The 27,332-nt window shown below is 37.4% G+C and overlaps 1 protein-coding gene across 1 annotated transcript in view; it reads right to left on the bottom strand.

Annotated features, from left to right (window-relative positions):
- Positions 1-27,332, bottom strand: part of SLC26A7 (solute carrier family 26 member 7) — a gene marked incomplete at its 3' end in the record, with an annotated part of 66,752 nt that overhangs the window by 29,324 nt on the left and 10,096 nt on the right. The window contains exons 2-6 of the mRNA XM_080609720.1: positions 25,035-25,145; positions 20,873-21,049; positions 9,093-9,253; positions 1,889-2,041; positions 975-1,057 (exon numbers count right to left, since the gene is read on the bottom strand). Of these exons, the coding sequence (XP_080465846.1) occupies positions 975-1,057; positions 1,889-2,041; positions 9,093-9,253; positions 20,873-21,049; positions 25,035-25,145 (685 nt within the window). The remainder of the gene's footprint in view (positions 1-974; positions 1,058-1,888; positions 2,042-9,092; positions 9,254-20,872; positions 21,050-25,034; positions 25,146-27,332) is intronic.

Here is a 27,332-nt window from a genome sequence, read left to right as displayed (position 1 = left end):
TACATCAGGATGATCCAGGCTCTGCTCCTGGTTTTCAAACTACAGAATCTTCTCATGCAAGGTTAGGCAGAAAATAAGCTCTCGATTAAAGCTGCATGAATACACTGTAACTGTTCATAACATACATTGAAAGGGCACACTTAGCCCTGTGTTTATCTCAGATACTTAACATGTAATAGCATACTCTAAATACTTAAACCTGATTTTCTTTCTCAGCTATTTCTTTTTTTTCATTTCTATCAGTGTAAGCTGCCACACATGCATTGATGCTGTCCAGGACTTACATTTTGTGGAAATTTAGGGAAACTCTGCAATTTGCAAAGGGGAGATTATACAAAAGGTGTGCTTACGAACCTTTAGAGTTTGAACATTCTCTCTAACATTTAATCTAATTTCTCTTTCTTGTTAGTTATTTCAAGTATTTTTTTCCTCCTCTTCAAGGTTATGGAGAAAATTGTATCGCTATCTGTAGTCAGAATGCTCTTTTTCTAGATTAAGTATATCTAAATGCTTTATATTTCTTCAGGAATCAATTTTCTAAAATTACTGTGTAAGTGAGTGGAGAAGAATAAAGCGTAGTAATCTACAAGCTCGATCACATTGCAAGTCCCTTCTGCTACAATAATCCAAGGCAACCCTCAAAAAGCGGGTTGTAATAATCTTGTAGAAAGTGGTCTGCCCTCCTGTCTCATATCCATCAGCCATTGTCAGGTACTTAGTACCTATTTGTTATTCCACAAAGTAATAAAAAAGCTAGAAAATTGTACAAGAAAGCCTGTATTTTGACAGTGATATCTATGCAGATATACCTTGATAACATGGGGTTCAATTGTGAGAGAGTGTTTGAGGAGGCTGGAAATTAACATAATAGATTTTTGCCATTCCTTATTTCAGAAAACTTCTTTGACCTCTTCAAAGACTGTTCTCAGAAGTAAGCATACATAAAAGCCACAAGATAATAAAAACCACATTACCTTTCAGGAATATGTCCCACAACTTCTAGCCTGTAGACATATTCCATATCAGCATAGTAGCAAGCAACGGATGTAGCAATTATCTATTGATTCAACAGAGAAAAAGATGTCACAGAGAAAAAGATGTTACATTTCTCTTGCTTTTAGTTTTTCACATGCTCCCTATTATTGCCATACCTAAGCACATGATAGTATTCATGCATTTATCCTTAGATCAGTCCAGTAAGACGTAGAAATATTATTATGAACATCTTTGCAAATGTAGAAAAGAGTCAAAAGAAACTAAGATCTGGACACAATAATAAATTTAGAAAAGATGGCTGAAGAAGAACTATGGTGGAGTTTGTATATTCTACGTTAATGAAAGGGGTCTGTACAAGCCTCTGTGAAGCTTTGGGAACCTCTCCAGTTAGGGGCACCATAGTTCTTCTTCAACCATCTTTTCTAAATTTATGCCCATGCTATGTGAAAGGAAAACTGTAAGTAAAACCACAGAAAACAATAGCATAGCTATTTAACCTTGTTGCAGATAAATAACAAGCAGCATCTAAGCCACAACTACACAGCACAAGACTTGCCTGGAGTTACAATGTGCCATTTACTTTTTATTTTCTATGTCAAACTTCTTATGCTTTAACATTCTAGGCTTCATGTTCTTATGATTACGTAAAAAGTAATAAACACATGAAAAATAGTATATAAATCTGAAACGTATGTCACTTCCATCTTAATTATATAGCCAAACTGTTCCCTGTTCTTATAGTTAACATACAGCCATGAAAATTAGTTGTCCATTTAATAAATGGCAGGCATGACTGTGGATAGCCGTAGACAACATGGTAAAGTTCAGCAGATTAGTTGAACCACTTGAATCTTTGTAAACAAAAAAGCCTGATATTTGATTCTGTACTTACCAAAAGGAGGTCGATGGGAAGAACAACTTTAATGTTTTTCTGAAATTTCTCATTCAGTTCTTTAACAAGAACAAGCACCGCAATGCTCAGCAAGGAGAGAAGTAGAGCTTCCAACTGAACTGATCTGATATTCTCAAATATGTAGGCATAAATCTACAGTGAATGGCAAATAACAATCACATATCAAAAAAATAGATGATTTTGGGTCACATGCTTAGGACATATTCTACACAACTTCAAACATCTTAAGTACTCTGTGAGAGCTGAATCAGTACAGCAGGAGCTGCGTCGTCTGACAAATTGGCTTACACGTAAGATTTTGCAAGGAAGAAAATCACCAAATATTATTACTAAGGACTTTTGAGATCTCAAAAAATGCAGCAAATATTTGTGTACAGGCATTTACAAATTTCTATTGATAGAACCAAGCAAGATAATTGCAGCAAATGTGATATGTATCCTTTTCTTATTCAGTCTCATTAAATTCAGTGAGATGAGTGTTGCACAAAAATGTTGAAATAATCTTCTGTGCACAAAGGTTTATTTTTCCAGAGTAACTGTATAGCTTCAGTAGGGTGCACTCAGTCTACTTGTTGGTTGCTCTCGGCCATCACACAAACAGTGCTCAATGGAGCAGGCTTTGATCAGGTCCAGATGCCACATGCATTAATTAGCTGTCAAACTTGTGTATGTATGTTATTGGTTATTTAAATAACTGATGTTATCTACTAAGCCCTGTGTCTTTCCTTAGCCTATACTTAAAAGCTGCAAAGGAAGAAGTAGAAAGAAGGTGGGGGACAAAGTGATAATTCACACATCAGTGGCAAGTGCTTTCCAGGGAAAACTCCATGGCAAGGTTCAAGAACTGCAGGTGCAAGGGTGCAAAGCGGTACAGCATGCTGGACCATAAGGTTCAAAGTCCTGCTGCAACGTGCTCTGGGATGTTGGTGTATGACTACATCACTGCACATGAGAGGATGACTGCAGTGTTAAGTGCCAGTGTTAAAAGAGGAAACTGTATCAGACCTACAGAGCTGCAAATGTGAGGCCTTCAGCTTCTCAAAGTGTGCTGCAACATGCTGTAAAACATCACCAGAAAAATATAGTTGGGAAATGTGATGCAAAACCCATGGGTTGAGATAACAGAAGTTTAATAATTGAAATAAAGTCAGATATAATGTAACAATAACAAGAAAAAGAGAGAGAGGAATAAAACTCAAAAAACACACGTGTTGCACAATACAATTGCTCACCACCCACTGACCAAGGCCAGCCCATCCCTGAGCAGCAATTGGCACCTCCTGGCCAGCTCCTTCCAGTTCATATACTGGGCATGACGTACTGCGGTATGGAACACCCTTTTGGCTAGTTTGGATCAAGTGTCCTCTCTCTGCTCCTTCCCAGCTTCTTGTGCTCCTCTTCACTGCCATAGTATGAGAGACTGAAAAGTCCTTGGTCAGGGTAAGTGCTACTTAGTGACAACTAAAACATCGGTGCATTATCAGCATTATTCTCAGACTGAAGCCAAAACACAGCACTGCACCAGTTACTAGGAAGAAAATTAACTCCATCCCAGCTGAAACCAGGATGAATGATGAGTGGTGATGAATGACAAGGATCTCTGATGATGAATGCAATGTTGTAACAAACTCAGAAGGATGCTGTTGCCTTCTCAGCAGCACAGATGACAGTGAACTGTAATTTCATTTCTACACTGAATTTGGGAGTCCAGGAAATGAGGCATAAATCAGTATGATAACAGATTAACAGAAAGTAATGAAAAAATTTACAGGTTTACTGGTGTGGTTAGAAGGGGTAAAGAAAGTTATATGGAACTTCTGTCCCAATACATCAAGAAATGATCAGATTCCTATCACTGGTTACTTTCAGGCCTCATGAATAAAAGCCTATTGCCTCGAGGAACGGACAGGAATGAAAAATATATATATATACATGCTTGTATAATACACATGCTTATTAAAGTTGCAGGGGTAAAAAACAAGGTAGGCTCAGCCTCTTGAATTCTGCATTTATACTCTGGGTCCTATTGTGAAATTTAAACATAGAGTGACCAGAAGTTAAAATCTAGGATGTAGATTTAAATTGCATTGCAAGTAAATTCATTTTAAACAGCAACATTAAGGATAACAAAATCAATCAACTGAGGTTGAAATAATGGTATTTAAAAATGTGTTTTCTCTGGTAACAACTAAGATGACCACTAAAATAAATGAAAAGTGACACTTGTAGTTTTATCAAAATAAAGATTAATAACTTTCTGCTCCAGAGAACCTATTCTCAAAACCATGTATAATGCTAACAAGTTTTGACAGTTTGGAGTTTAAATACACATATTTATATTGGAAAGGAAAAGGTACCAGAAAAATTATCTTAGGAAAGAACCCTGTTCTAGCAAAAGGCGATCAATATGACAATAAAATATTTTTCTACTCTTCTGTCACTCCTTGAAGAGCTGATGCTCATTTTAAAGAATGAGTAGATTGAAAAAAATTCCTGATTTTTCTTCTCTCATACATTCTATTTTCATGATATATAAGGAGAAAAGTATTTAAAAACCTAAAGATAGTTACAGTAGAAGAGAAAATATGTTATTTTCCTCATAAAGAGGAAAAATGGAGTCAAGTCCTTTAAAATTTAGCCCTTGGACCTTTTTTAAGGATGCACTATATAATCCAGCACAAATGTTTCTTGGAAGCCAAGAGAACATTTTAAAATCAACTTGTTACATAATATGATCTATATAGGTTGTAAGTCTGAAGAATGGTAATCAACCCATGGTTTTTAACCACATATTTTAACCACATATTGCCCCACTGTAGTCAGACTATATGTGGAATGTGTTTTGAGTGGCTTGAGACTAATCTCTGTACCCATAACTTCCGAGAATGAATTTTCATGACAGCGCAGGACTTGGCTCAGAGCCCAAGCAGAAGCTGTGATTAATTAGGACAAAAGGAGGCAATCTAGAAAATTATATTGCAAACTGTGCCCACAAACTCACCAAAGGCTAAGCTAGATCTAAGGTGAAGTGGTAAGAAAAGGAAGGAAATGGATTAAATCCTAAGTATCTAAGTCAAAGAGATGTGGGCTTGTTTTGAAATGAACAGTGTCTATTGAAGAGTCAGCATTAGCTATATATGTTTATGGAATTTAATTTCATTTTCCTAGACAAAGTGAGACACAAGATTGTGTGACTAAATATAAATTTAAAAAAGGATTACAAAGAAATATGCACAAGCTTTTAGTATTTCTGTCTTTACAAATTGTTTAGAAAAGAAACTTCCATTTCAATTTCAAAACATATAGCCAAATCTTGTAAACATTTGTCATAGCTTTTTCAGACATACTCTGCTTTTTCACAGTTGTACCACCAGCCCTATCCTCAAAGAGTCTGTAGTACGCTGAAACAGTTCTGACAGCAATACATAAATATTAAATTAATTACTGCATCACACTAAAGAGCTTCCACTGACTAGTCTGTTCCCATTTTCTTTGAAAATCTAAAAAAAGCCCATTTCGTGTCATTATGACCAGCAAAGTCAAGAGACCATTTACAAACCATTCACAGGGTCTTCAGAAAAAGAGACACTGTGGCTCTTAACTCAATATACTATATTATAACATATACCATAGCGTCTCTCTGTACTACACAGTTCACACATTCCGATATCCAGACAGTTATTGTACTCTTTTGAGGAGAAAATGAAAATCCTAAATGTAAGCACCTAGGGTTCAAGCTTGTAATATAACCACCATCTGATTCAAAACAAATATTTACAAATGTTTTCATCACAAACATTACAAATTCAGTATTTTAGATCATTTGATGATGCACTTACTGAAATAATTTAGAAATTATGTAGTAGAATTTAGTTTGATACTATAGTGTAAGAAGCAATTTTTTGGTGTCATTATGTAAATAACAAAATTAAAAGATATAGCAATAATATATTCAGCTGTTTGCCTTTAGGTTTTTATTTTTATGGTTAGTTTTGTGTAAAGACTTTTAAGGGAAATGATGTGTCAATCTGATGAGGAATCAGTGAACTTTTTTGGCAATTGATGCAAATTTACACATAAGTGAAAAAAAGCAGTATTCTTACTTTGCACAAATATATATACAGACACTGAATGTCCCTGTTCTCATGGGAAATTCATGGCTTTGAGCTCCATTATATTTTAACATGCTTTCCTATGGTAAGAATGAACACTAATGGTTTCTGTTCTAGAAAGGAAGTGCATTCTGATGTATTAATGAAATGACAAGTTCTATTTTTTTTCAATGTAATTAAGAAAACCTGAAAGATTTGTTCTAAAATGAGCATAGAGGCTGAAGCAAACAAAAGAATTAAAGGAACATATTGGCTAAAACACTTAATACAGTTTAAGACTAGACAACTTCGTTTTATTTTCAGAAATGGTTCATTCTGATATTTTTTAGACAAATACAACACAGTGTGGGGAAAAAAGTACAAGCATCTACTGCAGCCTGCATAAGAGACAGATAGGGAGAAAAAAAGAGGGGAGAAAAAGGATGAATAGTGGGAACATGAAGGCAGCACAACGACAGGGATTTTGCAACAAACTTGCAACACAACCACAAAAGACCCTCTTTTGCAGAGTATGTTTGTCACGTTACAATTCATTCTGCTGCTTCATTTTCTCAGAAACTTGTGGAAGGATAAATATATTTACACATGGATAATGAGCAAATATAGATATGTTTTTCTGTTTTCGGATACTAAGTAAAACTTGATAACGTTTTTTTTGTCTTTTGTAAAAGTCAGATCTCGCATCTAGCCTTCTCTCACCATTTTTCTTCTTCACCTTGCCTTTCCCATTTGAAAAATACCAATTGATGGCGCAATGTGCAGCTCAGTTGCAGTGTTACAAACCACATACAGGGAAAATGAAATTTAATAAATGACATAAACAGTGTGTAAACACAAAAATCCCATAGGCTCAATGCCAGCATAGTAGATTTTTTTCTCTATATGCAAAGTTCATTTTTACATATTTCGTAATAATCTCACTTGCTATAAAGAATCAGTTTCACTGGCTAGCTTCAATTTCAACTCTCCTATCACACTTTATTAAACATTCTTATTCCTGCTTTGCCAGCCCAAGGTCTGCCTGAGGTGAAGCAATTGGCTTTGTGAGTGGGAGGTGTTTTGGAGTGAAGAAATTAAAAAATAAAGTAAGCAAAAACACTAGTCTTTGGGTTTCAAGAATTTGGAGTAAAGAACAAGACTAGAGAGGCATGCCGAATTTGCCTTTCACTCTCTAGTTAGATGCACACATTAAGAGATATCTAATTAGTATAATTTTCATATAAAACTACTACTAGTGAAAAAAGAAAATGTTAAAATTCAAATTGGTGCTTCCGACTTGGGTACTAGACCTTCTTAAAACAGCCCAAACTCTGAACAGATACCAGAAACTTTTAAAAGACTTCTTGGGTAAAATTTTCCCTTCTAAATATGAAGACATTATTTTTATTCTTTTAAGTTGTACAGGAGGTTTTTTGTTTATTCAGTTGTTTTCACATAACTCTATAGAGCAATTCAGAACCTCAAAAAAATCAGGAAAATTTTTCTTTGGAAAATGTTCAAAGAGGGTTGATTTCAGAAGTGAAGTGAAGGGCAAAGAACTTGTTTCAGATATATTAAAAAATACAGGGGGTAAGGGAATACATTTATTTCAAAGGATTTGAATTACCTCATTTATGATATCATCAGCACACCAACTTGGAAATATTTATTTGTATCATTGCTGTTCTTTATTATATTGCATTATCTCATAATGTATATTTTGATTATGTCTGGGCTGTGGCACTTAACACCAGCCATCTCTACAAGATGACAATATTCCTATACGTAAGTATAGTCTCCATGGAAACACCACGAAAAACAGGCTAGTCAAATTTTATATCAATAAGTATTTATGAAAAAGTTTTTTAAAGAATTACAAAATATTTTAATATATGATGAATCACTTGCAACAGTCTCACAGGCTGACTACTCATAAAATGTCTGACACTTTTAGTTTTATGTCTACAAAATAAATTACTTGTGTTTAGCACAATAAATTGGTCCTGTAAAAAACTTACCAATGGATTATCCATATGAAGTTATGCATAATTTCATGCCTCATATCCATATGAAGTGCTATCAAATTTATAAAGTATTATGAAATAACATTCTAAAAAGCAACACCTTCTCATCACAGAATTAACATTAACAAATTTCCCAAAATTACAGGAAAAATAAAGAGCAAAACAGTGCAAGAAAATAAAGTCAGTGCTTTCAAATAAGGTGTCCTAATTCAGTGGTTAACTAGATTAAGCCTCATTTCATCTGGTAATCCATTTACTGTTATCAGTGCAATGTAAATACCACCACAATAAATAGAGAAAGTTCTATTATGAGCAAAATATCATTTTGACAGATACCATTGTAATACTACTAACGCTTCAGCCAAAAGATTATGCTCACAGCTTCTAAACTCTAGGTTTGCTGGAATAAGTTACCATAAAGAATATGTTCTCATATCTTTAATGCAATAGGATTTTACAACTTTGTCCTTTAAGGCTTCAGCCAACAATATCTACTTTCCAAAGGGAGTAACCATGATACTGTATGGAAGGCTGTATGCATTTTCTGAAAATTACATTAAAGCTGTACCCTTGCAGTGCTCATGGCAAAGTAATATAATGTAATAATGCAACAAGCAACATATCTAGGGCAATTTTTGCATAGAAGATCCACAAATCACAGGTTATTTTCCTTTTGCCACAATGGTGGTTAGATTTCATTCAGTAAAATATGAAGAAAATATGTTTATAATGGCATTTGTACATATCCCTCCCACATGCTAATACAGGAAAAGTTAATCCTCCCTGTGCAAGTGTGTAATTGCTCAGGGTAGTAAATTGAGTTATTGATGCTGTAATGCACATATTTTAATTGATTTCTGTACCCTTTCAAAATAAGACAAATTTGTGCTAATTCTTTATCAAGTTTTCCTAACAAGTTCTTACAAATAGACCTAGCAAGGTGAATGTTTTGGTATTGCATCTTCTGTTCATTCGCAAGCATGCATAACAAATTTCTTATATATAGCCAAACAGCATGGTTAAGAAAATGCTAGCTAAGGGAATAACCATCTCTTTTACTGGACTCACATGAAAAAATCCCAGTGGTCCCGATATATATGGCATTTTCATTCCCAGCAGATACTTCACTTGTGAAGTCACAACATGTGTAGCCGCTCCTGTTGTCATTGCACTTATCACTGGTTCTGTTAATAAGAACGTTGCACTGCCCAGCTGCAGCATAAACATCACTACCTAAAAGGCAAAGGCATGAGCATCAGCAATTATAATAACAAGCAGCTTCCTGATGATAGGACAAAGGGCCAGGGTCTTTTTAACAAACTTTAAGACAAAAAAAAAAAAAAAAAGTCCTTTGAAGGACAACTATAGCTGAAAATAGAACCCACTGAAGTTCTGTGTATTTACCTGCCTTATCTTACATCACTCTAACACTAGATTAGTAACAAAAGCAGGCTCAGAGAAACTTAGTATTCTGTCCTGCTTGAATATGTGAACCCAATAAATACTATAAAAAATCAACTCAATACACTGACATGAAGTACAGCAACTCAAAAGTTGAAGGTGGTGCTAAGACTCATTCCCGTTCCATTGCTATTCAGCCTGAGCAGGCAATGGGCCATATCTTAGTCCAGCTTAACAACCGACAATATGTCTATATCAGGATTCCCAATGTTAATAATTTCAACTGCTACCAAATTTATTAGGTGCTAAAACTATGGAGAGATGATTCAAATGATTAGGGCTCTATCATCCCCTGGAGCCCTGCCATACTACAGGTTGCTGCGCCGTCAGTTTTCCCTTCCCAAGTCACACAGTAGCTTTGCTCCTCCAGCAAACTCTTAATCTCCTGATATCCCACTGAGCCTGCATGCACAGTTCTATATACTGTGATACTTGGCATTATCATGCTGCAATATGATAATACCAAAACCAAATACAATACCAAGTACTGGCAGTCCACTACCTCTAGCAGCATCAGCTTCTTATGCTGAGGTTTCTGTTTTTGCAGGTGTTCAGGGAGCGACAGAAGTTGCTTCTGATGTGGAGGATATAAAAATACTCACTGTCTTTACAGAGAAACAGAGATGTTTATATATTTAAGTGTTCTGTATGAACAAACTCTATAAACTTACCGTAAGAGTAAACTATTTTAAAGACCATTAAAATCTATTTCCTATGAATTTAAGAAATACCTGAACTACCTTAAAGTAAAATATCTATATATAACCAGAAAATTTAAAACAGGAAAAAAATTCAACATCCCATTTCATAAACACAATCGCACATACAAATTGTATTTCTCTGCTAGAAAAAAAAAGAGTAGATTTTGGCTCTGATATATTTGAAGATTTTTTCAACTTTATTGCAACTTTTACAGAAGTTATTTCAGAGCACAGGCATACAATGAAAGAAAAATATTCCTCTCTAATTCAAGAATCTGAACTACAGCTGAATCTACTGTTGCAAATACTTCATAGAAATATAGGACAAATACCCAAAGTATTGCATCCTGCTGTGTTTTCTCACCTTATCCTAGATTGCAATTGCTCTTTTCCTCTGAAGCATAAGATTTGACAGCTCTTACTTCTTTGTACAAAGTTCTTGCATACTTACAGATGCTGCTGGGGTTTATGTAACATTTAACCCTTTTCTTATCTATATTAAGTTATATTTAAAATATCTCCTCTTACAGTTAAATTCTGCTCATTCATAGGATAAAAAACCAGTTTCTTATTTTTTATAATCTTCTGCATTTGCTATTCTTCTGCCTGAAAAGGTACATGCTCTTGGCAAAGAGATTTTGTTACAATACTTTCTAAAAGGCTTATGTTGTGTATACTATACTAAATATCATCCTTTTGATATATATCATGGTCCCCTTTGCTTTATTTCGTTTTGTTATGAAGCTAAAAGAATAATTTCCAAATGTTTCCATTTTCTATGCCTGAACACTATTTATTTTTTCACCATAAATTTCACCTGTATGTAGTGGGCCATGAGTACAACAGCACAAAAGAAACAAAAATACCAGAGTGGCTTTTAGTTTACCACAAAAATATCTAGTGAGCAATTTTCTCTTCCATTTGAGACATTAAATCTGAGATTTTTTTTTCTATTTCCCACTAACAGCATGTGAATGGCTCTGTACTGTGAACAATCAGAACATTGACTGCCATTCAAGATTGGACCCCAGTAATGGTAATTACTGTTATACCCTCAGTGAGTGGTAATTTAGTTAGTCAGGCCTAAAACTGATAATTACTAAATTCAGATATTTTATTTAGCTGTTTGTTCTAACAGTGTGCTTATTCATGTATTTAAAACATTGTTCACAGTAGTAAAGTTCAATGAGAAATAAATTCTTCCTTCCCTAGTGAATTTTTTTTGTTTTCTAAGATCAGTTTGTATTGTATGGATGTGAAATTTCTAATTGTGTAATAGCTTACTTTCCAGAAAGATGGATTTTTATTTAGCTGTGGAATCCAAACCACAGAGACAATTCTATGAACTACGTAATATCACACAGAAATATTAGCTAATACTAACTTTCAGAGAAAGTTATTACAGTGAAGTGCAGGGAAAAGGTGTCATGGTTGTGGAACTTGGCAAGTTCTGCATCACTCATTTATTTTTTTTTTTTTAAGTTAATTTTTTTACTTTAAATCTTCAGCGTTTTAAGGGGATGCTTCACAGGTAGGAACTAAAAGGTCACATTTCAAACACACTTTTAATTGTTTGTTTATAACCACTATTTTTACCATAAGTATGGTTTGAGGTAGCCAATTTCTGTAGCCACTCGCCTAAACAAGCAGCAGCCTACACTTGGTCCTCAATCTCTTACTGCAGAAGGTAGCTCAGAACTTCCAGAAACAAAGGCAATATTTCATCAGCATGTGCATCTGACTTTTAATTTACATTGTAGCTAAATAAATATAGCATGCATCTATATATATTCCCTGATGAAGGCCTAACGATGAAGTAACCAGAAAAGAAAACATCAGAGGAGAGTATAATTTTCAGCATAAGTTGGTATGGGAAACTTCTGCTGTCTTTGCAATATGAGTAATATACAGAAACTGCTTAGAGCAAGATGAGACAAAAAAGTTGTTTTGAAACAAGCCTCCCAAATCTCGTTGCATGTCAGATTTCTTGACAGTTAGCCTTTAAATTTTTTACATTTGTATAGGTCCAGATCAATTTGGATGACACCAAGCTGCGTGGTTCACTTGATACGCCGGAGGGAAGGGATGCCATCCAGAGGGACCTCGACATGCTTGTGAGGTGGGCTGATGCCAGGCTTATGAAGTTGAATCATGTCAAGTGCAAGGTCCTACACCTGGGTCGGAGCAATCCCAGGCACAGCTACAGGTTGGGCAGAGAAGAGATTCAGAGCAGCCCTGCAGAGAAGGACTTGGGGGTGCTGGTCGATGAAAAAATGAACATGAGCCGGCTTCAGTGTGCGCTCACAGCCCAGAAAGCCAACCGTATCCTGGGCTGCATCAAAAGCAGCATGACGAGCAGGTCGAAGGAGGTGATCCTGCCCCTCTACTCTGCTCTCGTGAGACCTCACTTGGAGTATTGTGTGCAGTTCTGGTGTCCTCAACATAAAAAGGACATGGAACTGTTGGAACAAGTCCAGAGGAGGGCCACGAGGATGATGAGGGGACTGGAGCACCTCCTGTATGAAGACAGGCTGAGAAAGTTGGGGCTGTTCAGCCTGGAGAAGAGAAGGCTGCGTGGAGACCTCATAGCAGCCTTCCAGTATCTGAAGGGGGCCTACAAGGATGCTGGGGAGGGGCTCTTCATCAGGGACTGTAGTGACAGGACAAGGGGTAATGGGTTCAAACTTAAACAGGGGAAGTTTAGATTGGATATAAGGAAGAAATTCTTTGCTGAGAGGGTGGTGAGGCACTGGAATGGGTTGCCCAGGGAAATCATGAATGCTCCATCCCTGGTGGTGTTCAAGGCCAGGTTGGATGAGGCCTTGGGTGGCATGGTTTAGTGTGAGGTGTCCCTGCCCATGGCAGGGGGTCAGAACTAGGTGATCTGAAGGTCCTTTCCAACCCTAACTATTCTATGGTTCTATGACTCTATGAACTCTCCAGTTCACCCTCCATGCTGGGCAACAGGCGTATAGCTTGGCTGTCACTGCTTTTTGGATAAACACCATTTTAAACTAAGCTCAGCTGACAGCACACAATTGCATCACATTGCATAATGCCATAAAATCTTACACCCACCAAGCAATAATCAAAATGTAGAAAGTTCAATATTCTTGAAGAAATTTCTAATAATCTACTTTATCTTTGCTGTGGTAGTGATGCTTATTTTTTGCAGGTTTTCCATCTTACTTTCTGATATGTTGTATGATTTTTCTTCCTTTTGATGCAGACAGACTACAGGGAAAACTGATAGTGAAACGTCAGAACAGCAAAAAATAAAATACAAAAAAATGCCAAAGGTAAATATGTTTCTGTTTTCATTATTTGTACTAATCTGGGCTTTTCTTAAAATGTAAAAGGAAGAAAGTTTTCATGTATTTTAGGATTGACGCCAGAATTTTTCGTTCTTCAAAATTTAGTTCCTAGGGGATGAAGGAATATTTCAGACAGAACAATCATAGTAACAAAAATGGTTTGAAAGACACACGGCTCTAGTTCCATTGTGCAGCTTCTTCAGTACATCACACCATGTAAAAGGCTTGAAATGAATTTTGCTTTCACCAGGTTTACATTTTCAATTAACTTCATGTGAATGACATCAGGAGCTGTCAGATAAAGGGAAAAACCAACAAAAACTCAGGAGAAAGTAAAGAAAAGCAGTCTTGATTTAATGCACTGTAAAAGAGAAAAGATCTTGGAAACAAGTAATAAAAGCAAATGATTAGACAGAAGTGGTAGCATTTAGAAGAAAAAAAAATAAAAAAGAAAACTATAGTTTCAAATGGAAGAAAGATAATATAAAGAGAATCTTTTCTTGCAGTTGTCTTTTCTGGTCCATAATTTTACTCTGACAAGTAGAAGAAAAGAATGGGGATGGAGCCAGGAGAAAAGAAATGAGTAATAGCAAAAAGCAAAGCCCTCTATATTCATTAATTCAAGACCTTTTGGTTCTTGTCCACTTTCAATACTTTCTTACCATGACAACACTCTCTGTTTATTATTGTTAAAATTCCACTCTTGCTGTGTAGTCAATCTAACTTTATGGCCAGTAAAAATTTTTACCATTTAACAGCTCTCTGGAAATCACTAATGTCAGTCTTTCTGTCCACAGTAATCGAAAGGCTGATATCATGTTACTTGCTGCATAAATTCAGTTTTGGCGAATCAATCTTAAACCTCTCAAAATTCCACATTGTAGAAGGTGTGGCTTTTTCCCCTGTTAAATTGAATAAAACCTGGTGGTACTCTTTCTGATTATTTGCTGCATGGGCCAAGAAGACTAGGTCAGCTATTGCGAATACCTCTTCAAGGGAAAGAGTACAGGCTGTGAGCTTCTCATTTAGTATGTTGCATTGGTTATCTCTGAATCAGAAGCTGCAAAAGTGAAGGTTTCTACAGACCATATGGAGAAAACAGTCAGACATAGTTAGTTCAGCTTGACTAAATCATCAATTTTAAACCGGTTTCAATAAACATTATAATTGGTAGCTTTAGGTCTTTTCAATTGCAGCTCTTAAGTTCATTGTGGGTGGCTTGAGAGTGTCTGGTAGCTTCTGATGGTGTTTGGCATGAGCTTTCCTCACTCCAGGACCTGAAAAAGACTTCTTTCTCTGGTCTTTCTGGACTAACATGTAGCATCTTAAAGGTCTTTTCCGACCTAAACAATTCTATGATTCTCTGATTCTATGATGCACCATAATTGTGGGAACCAGGACTCCCATTCAGCCTAGTTGTACTTTTCAACATACAGAATATGGGCCTGCAAGAAGTTATTTCCACTGAAAGAAAAATTAGCTCTTTTCCTGATCATCCTGATTATATAGAGACTCATGTTTGTACCTAATGAAAAACTATGTGTAACATAGAATAATGCAGCATAACTTTCCTCACAGGGAAACAAAGCTTTGGACAATACCACTAGCCTTACAAAAACACAATTCATATTCAAACATGCTTGCTTATTAAGCAAGCTGAAAATAGACCATGTAAATTTGTTCTTCTGATAACGACACATTTTTTATTTCCAACACTGTACATCAGCAACTAATTATCTGTAAGTCTTTAAAATATAAATTGCTGGAATGCAATAACCAGCACTTACAGAAGTGTACCACAACTGAAGTATGTGGCACTGCAGCTTTTAGGAGAATAATGCTTTTTTCTAGGATAAAACCTATTTTTTTTTTCCCTCACTTTGAAATGCAAGCAGCTTTCTTCTCTTTATTCAGCAAATTAAATATTGAATTTTAGTTTAGTATGTTGAGGTTTTTATAGACACATACATTTATGCAAGCATTCTTGAACAGATAATATACTAATAAAAAAAAAAATCTTACCCAAAAGCTTATTTTTTGAGAATTTTTTATCTGCTATAAAGGCAACATCCAATTCTAGTTACAAAATTCATCAATTGGCATCTCTTATATTCTATCATTTGATCTCCCCATCAATAATTCTGAGGTATTTAATATCAGGGAATAATTTCATTAATTTGTTTAGTTTTCCATTGCCCTGTTTATAGAGTAGCAGTTACACAACATGAAAAAATCTGCATTATACCTTCCATTCTGCTTTTAAAAATAAAATAGTCTCTGTGAATGCATTATATTTTTTATGTAATTGCAGTTTTTATTTTGTGTTTACTTAATTTCTATTTTAATACTATATTATCTTCATTAGAATGCTTCTTAAGATAACCAAATATTTCCTTCTTTTATGAATACTGCCTCAAACATTAGATATAAAAAGCAGTTAAGGAATCTGAAACTTATTACCTGAAAAAAAAAATAAGGAACTAAGCCACATATTTAAAATCTCAGAAGCTTCACCTATTCTTGCCTCATTATCGGAAACCAGTTCTGATGTTATTTCAAGTCTAGATGGCACTGAGATTCATAAAGCCTGCTCAGAGCTTGCCTCACACACAGATGCAGACTTCTAGTCTTCATAAAACACAAAGCAGCCAACAGCAATTCATCTCAAAAACACACCTCTTCCCTTTGCCTTTCCTTCATGACTCACTAGTTTGCAAGGTTTGTTCTTTTTTTAATGTTATTTGCTGATTAGAATACTTAGCCAAGCTACAGGAAAAATAGCATCAGGTTGCTTTTCTGGCCAAAAAGACACAGGTCTTTACCTACTGTTTCTAAAGAGGAACGACTTGCTTTAGAGAGGGACATTTCATCCTTTGTATGGAAGCTGCCCAATGGGACAGTCATAGCATCAGCTGTTTCTGTATAATTAGTGGCTAATTAGAGCACTGCATTTTAACTTTTTTCAGAATGAATAAGCAGTCTTATAGTAGACACCATTACCCAGGTCTTCTCCCTTTCCAGAGAAGTACCATCCCAACTCCGCTGACAATTCCACCTGTTTTTGTATTTCAGGATGTCTTCAATAGAAAACTGTTGCCTCAACATGCATCACTTTATTCTTCTTGTCACAGAATACCACATCTATTCCAAGCTATTCCTTAATTTAAAGTAATTCCTTAATTACTTCAACCATCCTGACATCTGTTGGAGCGATGGTACGGCCTGGCACAAGCAATCCAGGAAGTTACTCGATTGTGTGGAAGATAACTTCCTTCTGCAAGTAATAGAGGAGCCGACAAGGAGAGGTGCCATGCTTGACCTCGTGCTCACCAACAGGGAAGGGCTGGTTGGAAATGTGACGCTCCAGGGCAGCCTTGGATGCAGTGACCACGAGATGGTCGAATTCGAGATCGTCAGGAAGGTGAGAAGAGCATGCAGCAAGCTCACTGCCCTGGACTTCAAGAGAGCAGACTTTGGCCTCTTCAGGAGCCTGCTTAGTAAGGTTCCACGGGATACAGCCCTAGAGGGCAGGGGGGGCTCAAGACTGTTGGTTGATATTCAAGGATCACCTGCTACAAGCTCAGGAGCTCATCCCAACTAGAAGGAAGTGCAGCAGGGGAGCCAGGAGACCTCCTTGGATGGATAAGGAGCTGCTCAGGAAAATTCAAAGGAAAAAAGAGGCTTATAGAAGGTGGAAGCAGGGACAGGTGGCCTGGGAAGAATACAGGGATGCTGTCCGGGAAGCTAGGGACCAGGTGAGGAAAGCTAAGGCCCAGTTAGAATTGAACTTGGCTAGGGATGTTAAGGATAATAGGAAGGGATTCTATAGGTACATAGCAAATGAAAGACAGACTAGGTTCAACGTAGGCCCCCTCCGGAAGATATTGGGAGAACTGGCTACCCAGGATTTGGAGAAGACTGAGGTTCTTAATGACTTCTTTCCCTCGGTCTTCACTGGCAAAGGCTCTGACCACACCACCCAAGTCTTGGAAGGTGGACGCAGGGACTGTGAGAATGAGGACCCTAGGCCCACTGTAGGAGAGGATCTGGTTCAAGACCATCTTAAAAACCTAAATGTACACAAGTCCATAGGACCTGATGACATCCATCCACGGGTCCTGAAGGAGATGGTGAATGAAGTTTCTAAGCCACTGGCCATCATATTTGAAAAATCATGGCAGTCAGGTGAAGTTCCTGATGACTGGGAAAAGGGAAATATAACCCCCATTTTCAAGAAGGGGAAAATGGATGACCCAGGGAATTACAGACCAGTCAGTCTCACCTCTGTGCCTGGCAAACTCTTGGAGCAGATTCTCCTGGAAGGCATGCTAAGGCACATGAAAAACAAGGAGGTGGTTGGTGACAGCCAGCATGGCTTCACTAAGGGGAAATCCTGCCTGACCAATTTGGTGGCCTTCTATGATGGGGCTACAGAACTGATGGACAGGGGCAGAGCAGCTGACATCATCTACCTGGACTTGTGCAAAGTGTTTGACACTGTCCCACATGACATCCTTGTCTCTAAATTGGAGAGACATCAATTTGATGGGTGGACCACTCGGTGGATAAAGAACTGGCTGGATGGTCACACACAAAGAGTTGTGGTCAATGGCTCGATGTCCAGCTGGAAACCAGTAACGGGGATCAGTGTTGGGACCGGTCTTGTTCAACATCTTTGTCGGTGCCATGGACAGTGGGATTGAGTGCACCCTCAGCAAGTTTGCAGATGACACCAAGCTGTGTGGTTCACTTGATACGCTGGAGGGAAAGGATGCCATCCAGAGGGACCTCGACACGCTTGTGAGGTGGGATGATGCCAGGCTTATGAAGTTTAACCATGCCAAGTGCAAGGTCCTACACCTGGGTCGGAGCAATCCCAGGCACAGCTACAGGTTGGGCAGAGAAGAGATTCAGAGCAGCCCTGCAGAGAAGGACTTGGGGGTGCTGGTCGACGAGAAAATGAACATGAGCCGGCTTCAGTGTGCACTCGCAGCCCAGAAAGCCAACTGTATCCTGGGCTGCATCAAGAGGAGCGTGACCAGCAGGTCGAAGGAGGTGATCCTGCCCCTCTACTCTGCTCTCAGGAGACCTCACTTGGAGTATTGTGTGCAGTTCTGGTGTCCTCAACGTGAAAAGGACATGGAACTGTTGGAACAAGTGCAGAGGAGGGCCACGAGGATGATGAGGGGACTGGAGCACATCCCGTATGAAGATAGGCTGAGAAAGTTGGGGCTGTTCAGCCTGGAGAAGAGAAGGCTGCATGGAGACCTCATAGCAGCCTTCCAGTATCTGAAGGGGGCCTACAAGGATGCTGGGGAGGGACTATTCATCAGGGACTGTAGTGACAGGACAAGAGGTAATGGGTTCAAACTTAAACAGGGGAAGTTTAGATTGGATATAAGGAAGAAATTCTTTACTGTGAGGGTGGTGAGGCACTGGAATGGGTTGCCCAGGGAAATCATGAATGCTCCATCCCTGGTGGTGTTCAAGGCCAGGCTGGATGAGGCCTTGGGTGGCATGTTTTAGTGTGAGGTGTCCCTGCCCATGGCAGGGGGTCAGAACTAGGTGATCTGAAGGTCCTTTCCAACCCTAACTATTCTATGGTTCTATGATTCTATGAATTTCTAATTTAATCTGATAACTAGAATCAGCTCACTGATTCAGCTCTCCATTAACAGCAAAATGTGCCTTGTCACCTTATCTAGGAATTGCAGCACCTGTTAGTCAGGAGGCTGGAATCATGATGAAAAACATGAATTCCCACACTTCATATCACCTGAGATGATGGCAAAGTTTAATCAGAGCATTGATCCAGACTATCACCTTCATATCACATATCAGTAGCTACAAGGCACTACTCTAGGAAGTAAGTATTTTAATCTGGTCTCTAACTACTAAATTTGCATAAAAGACTAATGGCAGCACTACAAGCACCAGCTGTTTTAGTGTAACTCTAATGCAAGCAACGTTACTGACCTGGGAGAAGAGCCCAGGCACATGGCACAGCTTCCTGTCAGACCTGCTTTGAAGATGCAGGCAGAGGATTTTTCAGTTCCTCTTATTCCAATCAGGCTTAAATAGGACATAGGCTGAGACAAGCCAGCTGGTGCAGTTGAAGGCACATGATAAAGCAGAACTTTCCAGAACAAAAAGGGAATAGGTCTAGAGGATTTACACACCTAATGGAATTCAGCAGCACCTAAGCAAAATAATTCTGCATTGGATTTTGATGTTAGATCAAATGCAGGTACCAGCTTGCCACTTGAGGCATTTTGGCCTCTCTGGGGCCTCACAGGAGATTGTCAGGCTGTGAGTGCAGTGCTCCCATATGAAGAACTCTGTGGATGCTCAAAGGACTCTACTGATACAAGCACCCTACACATGATGGAACATCGTGTTGCACACACCAGGGCAACAGGACAGCACATGCAGCAGCCAGGCACAATCAGCATCAGCTCTACCCTGTATGTCATCCATAAGGTTTTGCTCATGCTGCTACCCCAAGTCATAACTCTATAACCAATAAAAGAATTAAAAAAAAGGCAACAGAAATGAACTTGCTTCTTGATGTATCCTACTGATTAACATAAGCATATGACCCTGTTCCCGCCAAGCATGCAGGCGACTGGAGATGCCATTCTGAGCTCCTTCATTCATCCTCTGTATGGCATAGAGATCCAAAGCATCAAACACAGGGGTTTAGGTTTCTTTCAGGAGGCCAGGTACCCAGAAGGTGTTGCAATGTCAAGTGATGGAACATTTCTTCCATTTTAATATTAGGAATGAAAGAGGGAAGCCTTTTTTGAAGACCTAAGCAACTCGCAATGGATAAAGGAACTCAGAGCTTGTGATCAGAATAGAAAAAGACAAGAAATTTATAAGACCTCTGATCATTTGAATAAACTTTGGAGAATCATTTGAAGACATCTGTTTTACTAATTTATTTCGCTTTAATGATGTGTGTGAGAACTCTAGAAGATTTTAAAGATGTTTTCCCTACTGTATTTAATTATTGAATACTGTATAGGATTTTTCTTCCAGCAAAGAGCAACAGAAATCCTCAGGAATATGTCAGTGCTTACCAAGAGCTGATTCATGTTTTGTTTCTGAAGGAGAAGGGAGCACCAACAGCAACCAAATATTGCATTAGAGCTGGCTGTGGTTTTACTTCATATTGCAACACCTGATGAACATGTATACATACAATTACTACATCTCAACAAAGGAGCAGCAAATTCTTAAAACACATTAATTTCATCATTTATCAACATTGGACCAGATCCAATGTTCTCTTTTTCTCAAAGAAGTGATGAAAACTATTACAAAAGTCATAGTTGTCACAAATGCAGTGTATAAAGAATGTGGTCACCACAAACCTGGATGATTCCTCCTAGAAATGAAACTGCCGCTGCAACACCAATCCTCTGCATTTCGAACTCTGATAGGCCCAAAACTCCTGAATTATTGTTTGTAGTGAAATTAGCACTGGCTGAAGGAACAAGACGCTCAACAGCATTGGCAGATATTAAGGAAGTTAACGCAAAAGTTCCTATAAAAAAAGGCACACGTTAGTCACTAGTAGTTCTGCATCTGTCCATACTCATCACTCATGATCTCTTTTTCAAAACTCTGCCATTATGAGTGAAAGTGCCATTTTGTGCATTCCTGTCATAAGAACAATTTTTAAGGTAATCTTTTTATGTAACACACATTTCTTCATGCAAAATATCATTTGTATGACAAATTAAATGCAAATTCTTTAGTAAGTACATTCATTTAGACACATTAACAAAAGAGTTTTGAAAACAACAATTCACAATGATTTCAAGTCATCAGAAATGCTTTTAATTCACCCTAGATGTGATGAAACAGCTTTTTTTTCTGATAATCCCAAATGTTTACCATTTAGATTTCTAGGGCAATTAATCACACTATATATATATATATATATATAGTATCTAGCCCTTTATAGAGTACCTAGCACTCTAACAGAGGAGACAGATTATGAAAGAAACATTCATTTACTGAAAAAGGTAAAGCAAGTTTAATGACACACAGATAAATAAGGATAAGTTAATATTAAAAGGCACAATGCATTTCTGCAGAGCTTTAAGAGCATAAGAAATGTCCTACTATCTCAGTCCAATAGTCCATTTTCTCCAGTACTCTGCTTCCAGCTGTGGCAATCCGGAGTGTTACCCAAGGAAAGCACACAAGCCTGGCCATTTTCTTCAGGCCATTCCTCTCATAATCCTTCAGTTTCCATAGCTGTTATGTTAGGGAAGTACATCCTTATCTGATCCTTTTAGATTCTGTTTATAGACTAGCATTCATGAATTTGTCAAAGCTCTGTTTGAAACTGCTTGCATTTTTTGCCTCAACAATATCCTCTGGGAGCAGGCTCCATAAATTCACCATCTGTTGCAATATTTTCTTTAATCTATACTTTAAAAGTCTTTTAAAGTGATCTCCCATCAGTTTCGTTGAGCTCTCCTTGTTACTACTGTTGCAAGACATGGTGAACAGGATTCTACCTTCATTTTGGCCTTCATAGAGAAAATGTCCCAGCGTGAACTCTTCGGGAGCCTACCAAGGGCACCTTCACCCTGAACCACTGAGTCCCACCTATTATTTCTTATCCTTTAACCTGATAATAATCAATAAAAAAACTTTTTTTAATCACTAGGGCAACTTAGTGTCTTTAGTAACCTTTGATGTAGAACCTTATCAGTAGCTGTTTGACCACTCTGATATCTTATCAAAGTTTCCTTTTTCCATGTGCTTACTGACACTAGTACAGTACTCAAGGAGGTTAGTGAGGTAGGATTTTCCTTTACAGGAGTCATATTAACTCCTTTCCAGTAGACTCTGATTATATTTCAGTATTCTAATTTTTATTATAGACAGGGCTGCAGTTCCCAGGATTGCCTCCAGAGCCCGTCTGAAAGCGCAATTACACTGTTAACTTGACAATGCTGTGATCTTGTCACAGAATGTCCTTCTTATACCTTTGTCAGAAAGGTGTCCCACCAGTTTCCAGAGTCCTTGTTTTGATGTATTGAAAGAACATTTAACTACCAGTTTTATTATCCTTTCCATTCTTCAAATTAATTTTTTAATCCTTCTAAACTACCTGCGTATGCTTGACCTGCCATTTCATGGCTTTTCTGCTCACCTCATTTAGCTAAGCTTTCCACTCTACAAGTGCCAAATTCTTCCTTGTGACAGTTCCCTTAATTTTATTTTTTTTCCATAAAGCACTCAGGATTGTTGTAGGTATTTTACTTTTCAGATTATTCTTTTTTTTTTTCCTTCAAACCCATTCTCTCATTTTTACTTAAAAAAAAAACCAAACAAAACCAAACCAAAACAAATCCCAAATAAAACAGACAAAACCCAGTTTACATAAAATTGGATTTAAAAACAGTTTACATATAATGTTATTTGAAATCAAAGACCTATATGTGATATTATGACAGATAAAGCTGTCGCAGAGGATGCTCCAAGATCAATCCTACCATAACAGTCAAGAAAAAGGGGTAGGTCAGATGCTAGATGTTCAGGCGAGCAATCTTTTAAAGTAGATCAATTTTCTCACAGAAGAGACGTTTCAAGTGACTAAAAGCTGACAGAACTGGGCCATTGATTAGTTTTCCATTTCATATAAAGATGGCTGACTTCGCTAACACAGGGCAATTTCATAACCTCTTTACATATGAAAAGCACCACTCTGTGCCACCAATGTACATGAGGAATTACAGAGCATTTGAGGATGTGAAGCAGGCAGTATAGCTCCAGTTCAGTCTGAACACCAGAATGCCTTAAGCAAGGTTGGTAGGACAAGTGCATGAGACATTTCTACAGGAAGGAGCAGCATGTCTCACACATTTATTAAATAAAAAAATTATTCATGACTGCAGGAGAATTGCTTTGTTGCCTTTTTTTTTCTTAAGATTAAATTCTGGAACGGACATGTATGAAAGGAACAGGTTTCCACACCAAGGACTGCAGGAATCCACAACCATGGAGCTATGTGACTCAGTAAATAATTCTCTGAATTGAATTCCCTCCCAAGCGTAAAGCGTCACACTTAACACCTTGACTTACCCATTTTATCATCTAGTTTCATCACTAGAATTTGTCAGCCAGATACTTATCTGTTTTCTTACATATTATCGTATGATGGCTTCTTGTTTTCCTAATAATCTTACACTAATAAACTGCTGAAAATACACTGTAAATTATTCAGTTTTGAAACAGCTTTCTAATACAGATTTATGTTTTAATAAGTATACTAATAAATATCTACTCAAGAGTCAAAATTATTTTCCAAATTCTAAATTTTTACTTTTTTTAATGCTTCTCCTTTTCACACAAGCTGAATACATCCCAAAACTCATTATAGCATCAGGTTCCCTAACAGCATCCGCAGATCCTCCTCAGCCATTAAAAGATTCAAATACTTTCTGTGCTTCTAGGGAAAACAAACTTTCTTCTTTCCTGTTGCTCTAAGAAAATTTATAGCTGTTCAGCATTTTTTAACATTTTAAAATATTTTATTTTTTAAAAAATTCTATGTAAACTGTTTTTAAAATATGAATAATATTTTAAATTAACTGAATTTTTTTTGAACAAAAAAGATGCTCAAAAAATCACTGCATAAACTAAAGTACCTACACTCAAGCAATCAGATTCTGCATTTCATTTTGTGCGTGATTACTCAGAACTATCTTTTTTCCTTTCAGGACCTTTTCTCCTCCACAGGGAAAACATACTTCCTTCTGCTTAAATCTTCTGACAACCAGAGGCTGCTTCTCTTTACCCAGTCCTGCTCGGTATTATTATGGGCCTGTCTCATCCTTCCTGCAACCTTCATAGGCCGACAAGTGCCCACTTCTGCACACCACTTCCATCTATAATTTAGTTTCTTGGAGTCAGAAACAGAACGTTTGCCGACCTATTAGGAAATCAGTCATTCATTCTTGTAGCTACTTTTGCTGCCTACCTAGTTACTCTGCGAGTGGAAAGGAGTAGTATTGAACTCACTTGAAGAATCTCTAGCTTTAACACAATAGCAGGCGATAGGCACAGAAAGCTTCTTTTGTGAAAAATGAAAGGTTTGTGGTTTAGACAGGTGAGAAGTAATGTGTGTTTTCTATGGTTTAAGAAGCAGTTGGGGCTTTTTTATTTCTACTTGCATATAGCTTGTTGGCTGAGCCCTTTGTTAAAAACTTAGCCTGAAGCAGATTTCTAAAGTACAGTTAAAATACAAAAGCCCTTAATAAACTACATTTACAAAGGAAGTGTCAATGCAATATTAAATTATAATGGCAGGAATAACTGCTATATATTCTTAATGAGGCTCTTTGAAGTACTTAAGTTGGAAAAAAAAGTTGTAAAAAGTAGCAAAAAAAATCTTATTTCTATTTAGTCTTAGATAATTTCCCTTCTACTGATCTTATAACAACAACAACAAAAATGTTCACTTTCCAATTTCTTATCTCTGAAAATGTTATTAGCAAATAGACACTTACCTGTTGCAACATGACGTCCCATTCCAAATATGCCATAAATAATGACTGGGAAGAAAGAGCCATATAAACCAAAAACTGGATGGACTGAAGACAGAATAGCAAAGGCCAGCCCTATAGAAAGTTAAATGGAATTACTTCAGTATATGAAGACAAAACTGTTCTGCATTCAATCTTTTTTTTTTTTTTTATGAGAAAATATCTCCAATTTTATTAAGAGCAGGGAAAAAAATCACCTTCCTTTACAAAAACCTAACCATAAGTCAGCTACTGTATAATGAGGATCAGGAAGAACTGTGGAAGATTTTCAATCTACTATCTGTCATCAAAATCCTCACACTTTCTCCTGAGTTTTGGTCACCAGCAGAAACAAATGAGTCATAGATACAACCTATGTCACCAGCTTTTTTAACAGCCAGTCCTCATGGGAGGAGGCAGTGCCATTTCACCCCCACCTTCACAAACATGCGTTTGAGACTGCCAGGGCTTCAGGCAGACAGATGGTTTTTTCTTACAAACAGTTCAAAACCTGTAATTTTGGTTTGGATGGAGCCCCTTCAGTCTGCTTTCTTCTTAAACAAAATAATATTCCAGGGTTCATTGTCTTTAGGCGCCTGGGGTTTTTATTCCTTTAGATATTAACAATGTTTTTCATTACATATAGTTCTCAGTCGAGAAATGGAATGTATTTGACTTTCATGTTGAGATGGAGAATGAGCTGAATTGGTTAGGATTTAACTGTACAACCTTACTAGCTACCTTCACTGCTCAGCTATAAAGGACAGCAGGACAGCATTCATCTTTTCTTTAGAAATTCCCAGAATATGCCAAGAAATCAACTTTTAACAGAGACATTCCTGCAAAGCAACAGCTTTGGTTGCTGTTCATCTTTAGATACCTAAAATAGCAAGCAAGTCTGCACTGAATTCTTGCAAGCCAGCAGAAAGAATAAAGTATGCTTCTGACCAGCAGGTCCCGCTGCCCTTTCAGAGTTTTTACTCCTAGAAGCTAAGAGTAGGAAGAATTGCCCAGCAAAGTTGCTCCATAAATCCTGGCGAATACCTTGCTGTGCAGTAAGGAAGACAGAATTGGCTTGTGTAACACATAACGTGCCTGAGGTCCACCCGGGTTGACCAGAGTGATCAGTTCAAGATAGCATGTGTATTGGGAGAATGACCATGCATGGTCTGTGGCAGAGGTGATTCAGATAAATGAAACAAAGATGCTTTCTGTGTACATTTGAAATCTTTAAAGAAAATTAAATATATGGGATGAACTGTTCTCACCAGACTTTCCTGACTGCCCTAGAAAGCCTTTTTTACCTGAAACATTGGTGTATGAGGTTGGAATAATATGGAGAATGCAAAGAGTATCTTTGCTTAGATGCTTTAAGTGGCAATTCTGAATATTTAATTCAAGAGCTCTCTTCTTGAATTGGCATTTGAGTCTGTAGCAAAGAGCACATGGCAGAGGAAGGCAATAAAATGCCAAGAGGCCAGAAGTGTCAAGTTCCCTGTGAAGCAGACAAGGCCAAGCAGTTCACCTGTTCTCAGAAAAACATCACAGTGAAGATTTTGCTGAGATGGATCTTACACAGATCATCTTCATCAACACTGTGATCAGCAAAGTAGCACTATCAGTTGTGACTTGGAGAGAAGATATATTTAAACATGTCTGGTTTAAAAATTTGATGCCTTTTAAACAGAAAAGGACTTCACTGCTCTTTTGCCTTTCAATTAGCATATATACCAATCATCATTTTTGCATTTTTCTCTTAGCACACCATTATCATGAACCAGAAAGATCTTTGAAATTATAGTTCTACATTCATGTTCACATGATCAATAGATGTAAAAGAAGATTCTGACCCAAAAGCAACACGGAAGAGTATGCTTGAGGAGGACAAAAACAGCACAAGAGAGAACTGCATGACCTTATCCAGTCAAAAGTAAGCATGGAGTTAAAAATATAGAAAAAAGGAGAAAGATTTTTAAGGCTTGCTCAGCATTGAAATGCTCTTTCATTGTAATATAATTAATATAATAATGAAAAAAAAAAAAAAAAAAACAAACGAACAAACAAAACTTTGTAATTAATTCAATATTAGAATACCACTCTCAGATATTCCAGATCTGAAAAAAATGGCCGGATTTATGTTTAGATTTTCTGCTCTAAATAAGAGCTATTTCTCATCAGCAAGTCCAAGAGTAAAGCAAAGTTCCTGTTGGATGCGGGGGGGTTTGCTGGGCAAGGCAGCCCATTATCAGTCCTGTTAGCTTTATGCTCCCGTTACTGAAGCAT

Source organism: Psittacula echo, assembly GCF_963264785.1.
Source record: "Psittacula echo genome assembly, chromosome: 2".
Lineage (NCBI taxonomy): Eukaryota > Metazoa > Chordata > Aves > Psittaciformes > Psittacidae > Psittacula > Psittacula echo.
The sequence above is the reverse complement of the archived record's forward strand: the minus strand, read 5'-3'. Positions and strand labels throughout refer to the sequence as shown.